The 11102-nt window shown below is 46.8% G+C and overlaps 1 protein-coding gene across 1 annotated transcript; it reads left to right on the top strand.

The window, feature by feature from the left end:
* Positions 1-6902: 6902 nt before the first annotated feature.
* HD556DRAFT_1241722 (kinase-like domain-containing protein) lies at positions 6903-7538 on the top strand (the record flags this gene model as incomplete). Its single annotated transcript, XM_041298222.1, has 1 exon — positions 6903-7538. A coding segment is annotated over one exon (636 nt), but the record flags the coding sequence as incomplete, so codon positions are not given.
* Between the last annotated feature and the right edge of the window lie 3564 nt (positions 7539-11102).

The following is an 11102-nucleotide window of genomic DNA, read 5'->3' as shown; positions in this document are numbered from 1 at the left end:
TGTGTGGGCTGTGTTACAGTAACATTTAGCCCCTATATTCATTTCTTCTTATCTCGCTTACAAACGGGCCGTCCGTACCATGCTTATCTCTTATCTTCAACAAGCGGGCTGTCCGCCTTATCTCTTGTCTTGCTTCTATCTTGATAATACATTTACAAGCTCCGCTTGAACACTTGTATATAAACCAAGCTACATACGATTGTATTCTTTACTTTAATCTACTGGGTTTTACCTGGAACATTGTCCTTCAGTAAGGTCTCCAACCTTACTGTCTAAGAACCATTATTCTAAGGGAGTCATCGACACTCGCCTTAGCCAGAACCCTTGATCTCTCAATCGAGAGCAGACTCCCGTCTATCTGGCATTATGCCGATTGTCTATTCAGACATAGATAGCTCGACTCATCCCAGTCGTAACAAAAGATTAAAGTCTTATCACCTGAACCGTTGCCATCTGCAACGAAACCGACATCACGACTTCGTTAACCCCCTTGATCGGGGCATTGAACTTAGGAGCTCTACCAAATATTCCTCCTTTGAACACCATGACGACCAAAGCCAAAGATATAGAACTTAAGATCGGTTCCCCCCCGAATTCGATGGAGATCGAGAAGAATCCAAGAGATTCATGATGAAATGTCATGCGTACCTCGATATCAATGATCAGGTATACAACGAAGACAAGAAGAAGATCATCCTAGTATTGTCTTATATGACAAAGGGGAATGCGGCGATATGGGCAGAAGACTTCATGGAAGCAGCCCTAGACCCCAAAAGAAAAGATACCTCTGGCACCATGATCGGTTACAGAAGCTGGGCCACGTTCAAAAAGGACTTCGACGAAGCCTTTAAACCTATGGATCCTGCCGGAACCGCCATGATGAAAATCCGAGGATTAGAAATGAAAGGAGATCTCCATACCTACATCTCCAATTATAAACTCCTTGAGCACAGGGCAGGAATGACAGAACAAGCCCCCCTTATCGAGTTCTTCAGGCAAGGCTTGGATTACGGGCTTCAAGACAGCCTCCACCATACCGGAGAGAGCCTTGACAACTTCGATACCGTGGTGAACACTTGTATCAACCTCGATAACGCCTTCCAGAGGTTAAAAGCCATCAAGAAGAAGGAAAGACCCTACCAGCAGAAGAAGAAGAACTTCGGGAACAGGCACTACGTTCCCAAAAGAAGCGACGACATGGAGGTCGATCGCATTAGCCGCCTATCGGACGCAGAACTAAAGAAACATCTCAAGGAAGGAAGGTGCTTCAAATGTCACCAAGTAGGACATCGTGCCAACGATACCTCCTTCCACCCTAGAGAAAGGGACCAGATCCGGAGAAAGAAAGAAGAAGAAAGCAGTGACGACGAAGTTGAAAGTCGCGCTTCCTCCTCCAGAACTCCTATCAGAAGGAAGAAGGAAAAGAACGAAGAAGACACCCCAAAGAGGAGAGCACCAATTCGAAGGAAAACCATGAAAGAGAAAGAAGTTGAAGAAGAAGAAGACAGCGACTTTACCGAAGTGGAACGTCGCTTCATGGAGATGGATTTTTAGAAAGGGAAACTGCCTCGACGTCAGTAAACCCTACCCCTGTACGACTAATACGTTCTATTGGAACCAGAAATGAATTGAGGATTCCCGCATCCATTTTTTCCGATAAACACGTACAAACCGTCGAAACATCCATGATCATTGACTCCGGAGCATCCGGAACTTTCATAAGCGACGCCTTTTGCAAAAGGCATAAAATTAAAACCCACAAACTTTCTCGCCCTTTCCCCGTCATCACTGCAGACGGATCAGACGCTCAAGGAGGACTCATCTCTCGCTATTGCGTACTCACGGTCAAAATTGACCAACAAACCATGATCGGAAAATTTAATGTAGCAAAACTAGCCAAACAAGACAAAATCCTCCTAGGATTCCCCTGGCTCTCGGCGCTGAAGCCCCAAATCGATTGGGAAGCCAAAACAGTGTCACTCCCGTCAACAAGAAGATCATTAGCTATAGAAAGGGACATCGATAGAAAACGACGAAGAAAGGCCCTTCCACCACTCTTCAAGAAAGAGAAGGTCATCGAAAAGGAAACTTCCCGAGCCTGGGTAAACTCTAAACTACGGAAGCCAGTACAGGTGAAGGTGGCAACTAATGAAACCACCTCCCCCTATACCACTTCTGTAGAAGAAGTAATTGATGAAGAAATCCCAAACTACGACACTAAAGATGATGTCTGGTCAGAAAATTTTAGACCCCCAGTCCTTGACCCACTAGCCTACCAGCTAGCCAATGACGAAGTACTCGTTGAATATGCCACTGATGGATCAACTGTACGCATCATCGAAGACAGATCCTTCGATACCCCGCTCGTCCGGGACGGAACATCGAAAATGAAACAAAATTTCGGAAAAACAAGTAATAAAGCCCAAGAATTCGCAGTCGCAGGAGAAATAGAAAAGCAAAAGAAAACCTTTGAAGAGCTCGTTCCCCCCTTTTTACACCAGTACCAGGATGTTTTCGCCAAAGACGGCCTTAACAAACTCCCGCCTGAAAGACCTGGGGTGGATCACCGTATTGATCTCAAACCAGGGTTTATACCCAAGACATCAAAGGTTTATCCGCTATCCGGAAAAGAACGAGAAGCCGTCAAAACCTTCATTGAAGAAAACACCAGAAAAGGTTTCATTGTCCCATCTAAATCCCCTCAAGCCAGCGGATTCTTTTTCGTAGGAAAGAAAAGCGGAGAATTACGTCCCTGTCAAGATTATCGATATCTTAATGACTGGACTGTGCGAAACCAATACCCCCTCCCCTTGCCAAAGTCCCTCATCAAACGACTCTATGACGCCAAGTACTTTACCAAGATCGATATTAGGTCGGGATACAATAACGTCAGAATTCATCCGGAAGATCGCTGGAAAGCGGTGTTCACTACGCAAGAAGGACTTTTCGAACCAACGGTCATGTTCTTTGGACTGACAAACTCCCCTGCAATGTTCCAAGCGTTCATGGCGAATCTCTGTCAGCAACAGATAAACGAAGGATGGTTGGTCATCTACATGGACGATCTTTTAATCTTCTCAAAAGATCTTCAACAACATCGAGCACGGACAATAGAGATCCTCAACATACTTCGGAGAGAAAAGCTGTTTGTCAAACCGGAAAAGTGCACTTTCGACGCCCAAGAAGTAGAATATCTTGGGATGATAATCCGACCTGGGGAAGTAGGCATGGAACCCGCCAAAGTAGATGGAATTAAACATTGGCCCACCCCAGAAAACTTAAAGGACACACGATCGTTCCTAGGGTTCTGCAACTTCTACCGCGCGTTCATCGCTCATTATTCGGATATCGCTCGACCTCTTATTGACCTTACAAAGAAAGATCACCCCTTCCTATGGACAACGGACTGCCAGAACACCTTCGACCACCTCAAAAACGCCTTTTTATCGCAGCCGGTGCTAAGAAACCCTGACCCAACTCGACAATTTGCAATTGCCACCGACGCATCGCTTGCGGCAACTGGAGCAGTACTATTGCAGACTGATGAAAATGGGATGTACCACCCGTGCGGTTACCTATCCCAATCATTCAACCCCGCAGAACGGAACTACGAAATCTTCGATAGAGAATTATTGGCAGTTATCAGAGCACTCTCCGAATGGCGCCATTACCTTGAAGGAAGCCCCCATACTGTGATAGTATTCACAGATCACATGAATCTCCTCTACTTCCGCTCCGCTCAGAAGTTAACAAGGAGACAAGCACGTTGGCAGCTTATCCTGTCCAACTTTCAGCTGGAATTACACCACGTCGCAGGGACCAAGTTGGCTGCTCCTGATGCACTTTCACGACGCCCTGACCATTCACTCGGAAAAGACGATAACGAGAATCGCATCCTCCTCCCAGATACCATGTTCGTACGACTGATCGACAACAACCTGTCAGAAAGCATCACACGCAATTCTGCCAAGGATCCCATATATCAGAAAGCCCTACAAGCTTTAGACGGGGTATGCCTCCCCCCGATGAACTCCGCCCTCTCCGATTGGACGTGTACAAATGGCGTCCTCTTTTACAAGTGCAGGGCCTATGTACCGGTGGCTCAACGGCATGACATACTGTTTAAACATCATGACCACCCCACCGCTGGACACCCTGGCCGGTTCAAAACTGAAGAACTAGTAAAGCGAGATTTTTGGTGGCCCGCCATGGGAACTTATATTCGCAAATATGTCGACGGATGCGCTTTGTGTCAGCAGATGAAGGCCGATACTCATCCTACTACCCCGCCCCTGCGTCCGATTCCCTCCACTGCCACTCGCCCCTTCTCCCAAGTTTCCGTCGACCTCATTACCGATCTACCGATATCGGGCGGCTTTGACTCTATTATGATCGTGGTAGATCATGGGCTTATGAAGGGGGTAATTATCTCACCGTGTAACAAAAACATCACCTCAGAGGGAGTGGCCAAATTATTCCTCAAAAACGTATTCAAGAGATTCGGCCTCCATGAGAAAGTAATCTCTGATAGAGGACCACAGTTCATTTCGAAATTCTCTAGAGAACTCGCCCGACTCCTAGGATATCAGATCGCTGCATCAACTGCCTACCACCCCCAGACAGATGGGCAGACAGAACGTCTCAACCAAGAACTCGAAACCTACCTTCGAATCTACTGCAGAAGTAACCCATTAGAATGGGCCAACCATCTTCCTATCGCCGAATTCATCCACAATCATCGAAAACACGACACCAGAAACACATCTCCGTTCTTCCTCATGATGGGCTATGAGCCGCGGGGAATTCCCCATATCCTACCTATATCCGACACGCCGGCAGCAGAAGAAAGACTCAGGAACCTCCAGAAGATACGTGAAGAAGCACTCGCCTGTCACAACATTGCTATGCAACGAATGGCAGAAAGATCTCGCCATGGGAAATATCAACCATGGAAGATAGGAGATAAGGTATGGCTTACGGCCACCAATCTCCTAACATCTTTACCATCCAGGAAACTTGCGCCCAAAAGATACGGACCATTCGCTATCACCGCAGTCTTATCTCCCATCACGTTCACGCTGAAACTTCCGAATCAGTGGAAAGTTCATCCCACGTTCCACGCTTCTGAACTATCCTCCTATCGTGAGACAGAGATACACGGACCGAACTACACCGAACCTCCACCTGACGTTATCAATGGCGAAGAAGAATACGAAGTGGAAGCTATTCTTAGCCACAAGGGAATGGGTAAACGAAGACGCTATCTCGTATCATGGATAGGCTATTCTTCCGGAAGTAACGAGTGGATACCCGAGGAAAACTTGCGGAGTTCGAAGGAGCTTCTAACAAGGTATAAAGAGAGACACAGGTTGACCTGAACGAACCATTCCCTCGAACAAACCATCCCAAGTAACATGACTCCCCCATTGACACCTTCTCCCACTGGATCGACCTCATCCGCGTACTCCCTCGAAAACTCCACTTATAAGAAAAACATCATTGATCTAGACGACGACGCCATCGTAGAAACAACCCTGTTATCCCTCCCTCACGCAGTTGAACTAGAGAATCAGCTCGCCAAAGAACCCGCATTCGTTGCCGCCCCCATTTTATCCCAAATCCACGTTATACGTGCCACCGCCGCCCTTGAACTCAGATTCAAGGAAATCGAGGACGATGCCCTCAGACTCGCCTGCCAACACCTTCAGAGACAGATTCGCAGCCTTGAGATTCAGCTGCTTCCTTCTGCTTTTAGCACTGTCTGCAAGTCAGTTATACGGGCTGTTGCAGAACAAAACAAGACCGAAGTCGGTCGCCCGCCAAGCCCTACTCCTATCACTTCCCCCAGCAGCGTACCTGCTGCAGATACGCCTAGAGAAGAAACTCAGCCTGCTGCTCAACCAGCACAAGCTGAAGAACCATTACCTATCCCCGAACCCACCGTCGTCTTTAAACGAAAGACCCGCAGAGGAGCCATCGTGCACGGAGTGTCGAAGACTAGAGCTTCTAAGGGAAAGAAGCGTGAAGTCATTGACCTCACCGAAACCCCCGATGTCATCACAGTAAAGCAGCCCCAGCTCTCCGCAGACAATTTTGTCTGTCGCGTCTGCAAGAAACTCGGGCATCGTCACAAGAACTGCCCTGAATATCACTGCCGAGTATGCCAGAGCCAGAAACCTGGCCACCTCTCTATTTATTGCCCTTACGCCGCCAAGAAAGAACTGTTCCCATTGGTTTACACCGATGAAGGCTTCTATGAAGCGCTGTCGGCATGGGAGGCCAGGAAAGATGAAGAACTCCAGGATGAGATAGACCGGGCGAATCGGGAATACACCACCAAGTATAACGAACCGGAGTTCTGCAACGCTGACGCAGATCTAGTTTACTACGACTACATGGACGAGTATGTCAACACTGAGGAATATTGAAGTCGGAGACTTCAACCATAACAGAGGGGTAATGTTACAGTAACATTTAGCCCCTATATTCATTTCTTCTTATCTCGCTTACAAACGGGCCGTCCGTACCATGCTTATCTCTTATCTTCAACAAGCGGGCTGTCCGCCTTATCTCTTGTCTTGCTTCTATCTTGATAACACATTTACAAGCTCCGCTTGAACACTTGTATATAAACCAAGCTACATACGATTGTATTCTTTACTTTAATCTACTGGGTTTTACCTGGAACATTGTCCTTCAGTAAGGTCTCCAACCTTACTGTCTAAGAACCATTATTCTAAGGGAGTCATCGACACTCGCCTTAGCCAGAACCCTTGATCTCTCAATCGAGAGCAGACTCCCGTCTATCTGGCATTACGCCGATTGTCTATTCAGACATAGATAGCTCGACTCATCCCAGTCGTAACAGGTTGTTGCATGTGCAGATCACTAACTCTGTTTCCCAGCTTTCACGCCTCGAATATATTCACTCGCATCGTTATGTTCATGGTGATATAAAACCGCAGAATGTCGTTGTGGGGCTTGGTGATTTGAGTGACACCATCTTTCTTATTGATTTTGGGATCGCAAAGGAGTTCTGGAACACGTCAAACAATGTCCACATTCCATTTCACCAAGGTCAACGTCTCGCTGGCACTCCTGCATTTGCTTCAGTCAACAATCACTTGGGAGTTGAACTGGGTCGTCGTGACGACCTCGAGTCACTTACATACATGTTAATATACTTCTTGCAGGGTTCCCTTCCGTGGTTAACCAGTGACAAAGACAAACTTTGCAGCTCTTCAATACTCGAACGTAAAGTCAACACTACCATTGAAGATCTATGTCAGGGAATTCCTGTCGAGTTCGCAATGATTCTCATTTACACACGCTCTCTTGCATTCTCAGAGGATCCCGATTATAACCATCTTCGTTCATTGCTTCACGTACTTCGTTCATCATCTGCACCAGCTGCGTGCTTGCTGGATTTCAACCAGCCTGATGCACCTATCACACATTCCCCTCCATTCTCACATTCTCCCTGGTTAATTGAGGCAGTGCCTCCATGTCCGCCACTTCGCAGATCGACTCGGATGTGAGTAGTCCACTCACAATGTTCCTACTTTTGAACTAATGTGATTGCAAGTTTGCGCCCACATAATGGCCCCCCCTGCATGCAGCTACTTCTACTCCGCGCCGGAAAAAGACTAGGGTCGCCTAGATCTGACTTTACATGAGTACAAGGACTCCTGGTTACTATATTGAAGCTATTGAATGTTGAATACCTGTACAGACTCGTACAGTATTACCTATTATTTGTAAAAACATTGTATCTGCACAGCTGCCTGCCTGTTGCCAACTTGCCATTATGTAATGATCGAGAATTCCTCTTTTCTCACGCTAACACAATCAACATGCTGTCTGCCTCAAGTGAATCATCGCAACTTCCTGCAATACAATATAACAATTCAACAACTTCTTATTGATGGAGACTACCTCCATTGGCTTCACCATCGTCCAAGATCGAGTGCAGGTGCATTTGATTGATCAGTTACCCGGTGAGTCTGTGCCAAATGAGACTCAACTTGCTTGCGTCTTGAATCTTGATTAATGACAATCGCCCTTTGGACTTTTCCATCAGGGACTCAGTATTACTGCACAGCCCTTGGGACTTTACATCAGGGACTCAGTATTGCTGCTCCTCAGCATGTTCTGGGGTTTCCCCAGATGAAGATGTATATAAACAGACATACAGTTCTGTTACTGAACTATCTTCACCACTAACACCACCGTTACCACCACCACATGCCTCCTCGAAAAAAGAAAACTTCCCAGCTTGCTTCCAAAACCACCGCTACTGGTACTCCTGTTGTACCCATTCCTGTTGTCCATGCTCCTGTTGTCCACACTCCTGTTGTCCCCGCTCCTGTTGCTGCTCTCACCGCTGCTGCTCCCACTGCTGCTGCAGTGAACGCAAATATCCTTCGAAATCCTCGCAGGGATCGTCAGCTTCCTATCAGGTTCCGACAAGATGATGGCGATGAAGGCAAATACTTTGACCTTGAGAATGTCTCTGAGGATGAGGAAGGTGATGTGGTCTCACCTGCACCCAAAGTTAGGCCTGCTGCAGGCCATAGCCCATTTCAGACAGCAATGAGTACCACTATAACTGATCCACTGGCTACTGGTAGCCGAGCAAAACCACCTAAATCCTCTGCCGATGTTCATTTCTTCTTCAGACAGGACCCTACCACTCATTCTAATATTTGCAAGGCCTGCGAGTGAGTATTGCGTCTGTAATCTATGGTCCTTTCTGACATTCTTTACCAGAAAAATCCACGACCTAGATGATACTTACCATGTTGTGTCATACGTTCACAATACAAGCACTTCGACTCATCGCACTCATGCCTTCACTGAACATACTGACATTTACTTGGAGGAGGCAGAGCGCCAGCGCTGGCATGTCCTCCATAAATCGTCATGACTGAAGACTTTTTTGGATGAGGGCTGGACAATTGCGACCATGCGTCAAAGGCTGAGGGATCCAGATTGCACCTTAGACTCACTCAGTACTCCACCTAGTCCTGATTTACTTCCTGGAACCAGCCTGTCGGCTCCAGATGATGCATTGCCTGCATTTACTCTGGATGAGATGCACAAACAAATTGTGAAATTCATCATTGGTGATGACCAGGTGAGTCAATGTGCGCTTTCTACACTATGGTTAATAATCGTTTTCAGGCAATCAGTATTATTGAATGCCCAGAATTTCAACGCCTAATCCGTCTTCTGCGACCATCGCTAGATGATACCGATATATTCCATCGCACCAAGGCTCATGAATTAATCATCGACGCTTTCCACGAGTACTTTAATGCTTTGAAGAGGGACCTTGCGGTAGGTCTACCATTGTCAAGAGCCCCACAAAATATCTCATATCTTCAGGCTGCTCAAGGAAAGGTCTTATTTACATCCGACCTTTGGTCTGATTCCAATCTTCGCCCATTCATGGCTCTTACTGCTCACTGGATCGCTAAAGCAGACCATAATTCAGCACTTGTCTTGAAGGCGGCACTGATAGGCTTCCACCATGTTACAGGAAGTCACACAGGTGAATTGCTAGCATCGGTAATCTTACATCTCCTTGATCGTGCCGGTGTGACCGAAAAGGTCAGTGTTTCAGTGTACCATTTAACACGCTCTGACTTTGTTTAGACTGGCCATTTTACCTTGGATAATGCTTCAAACAATCAGACTGCCATGCGGGAGCTTTCAGAAAAACTGGATTCACGTGGGATCAATTTTCATCCCATTGAGCGCAGAATTCCTTGCTTTCCGCATATCATCAATATATGCGCGAGGCACATTATTGATGATTATCACAAAGCCGACTTTTCACTCGTCAAGGAACGTTGGGTAGTTGGCACTCGCACTATCATTAAGACAGAGTACCTCAAAGCTGTGACAGGGAAAGCTCTCAACAGAGCTAGGGATGTCGTGCGCACGGTCTGCGCATCAAACCAGCGACGCGATTCTTTTAGGGACACAATCATTACAGGTAACGAGAAAGAGTGGTTCCAGGATGACATGGGCGAGAAACTAAAGCTCCCTGTTGTCGAACTCCTCCTTGATGAGGCAACCCGTTGGGATTCGGTCTTCGTCATGCTCAACCATTTACGAACCCTTCGCCAGGTAAGGCACCTACTAAATGTCTACCATGAACTAACAGTCGTCTAGGCAATAGATTTATTTTTCGACTCTCCCACTCAACGCACCATCAGCAAGTTCAAACTAAGTCCAATGGAGTGGCAGTTCCTACAGGATGTTGAAGTGATCCTAGAGGTTGGTCACATTATACTTGAAACTCACATTTCATTTTCTCATTTTATACTAGGCGCCACATGCTGCTCAACAATGCATGTCAGGTGAATCCACTCCCAAACTGAGTGGTGCATTTCCGGCATTCGAAACATTGATCGAGCGGTGGAAGTTTTTGGCTCAACATGTCCCACATTGCGAGCCTCTTGTTCAAATCGGTTTGACTTGGGCGGATAAGTATGATGAGAGGATGGGCGCCACAAAAGCCTATGCAGTCAGTATGCGTGAGTCTAGCATCCTTCAGTAATGTTCGGTTGCTCATGATTGTGTTTATAGTGGTTGATCCTGCGATGCGAATGTCATGGGCTCGCAGTCGTTGGGAGCCGCAAATGATTGAAGACGTGGAGAAACATATAATTACTCTGGTATGTCTATCTGACCAACAACAGTGCAATTTTGAACTAATGTTATCACATGAAGATGCATGAAAAGCGAATCAGAAACGGCTCAGCATCTATGGAGTCTCCTAATGCACTGCCTCAGCAACAACTACGCATGCTAGGCTCGTGCCTTTATGGACTTCCTGATATCGACATCCGGCCGCATCACACCAGCAATGCCCAAACAGTCGAGCAAAAATTTGAGGCCTACACCACGGCTAATCTCAGCCCTAAGGGAACAGATGTACTCAGATTCTGGGTGGTGAGCGTCCCATATCTCAACAAGTCAAATTGTTGTTGACCATAAGGTGTTGAAAAGGTTTCACAGACCTTATTTCCGACACTCTATAGCATTGCCATGGACTATCTCCCGATACAGGCCTCTGCGGTTCCATGTGAACG

The sequence above is a fragment of the Suillus plorans genome, assembly GCF_016647745.1.
Source record: "Suillus plorans strain S12 chromosome Unknown HD556scaffold_47, whole genome shotgun sequence".
Lineage (NCBI taxonomy): Eukaryota > Fungi > Basidiomycota > Agaricomycetes > Boletales > Suillaceae > Suillus > Suillus plorans.
Note: the sequence above shows the minus strand (reverse complement) of the source record. Positions and strands in the feature narration are given on the sequence as shown.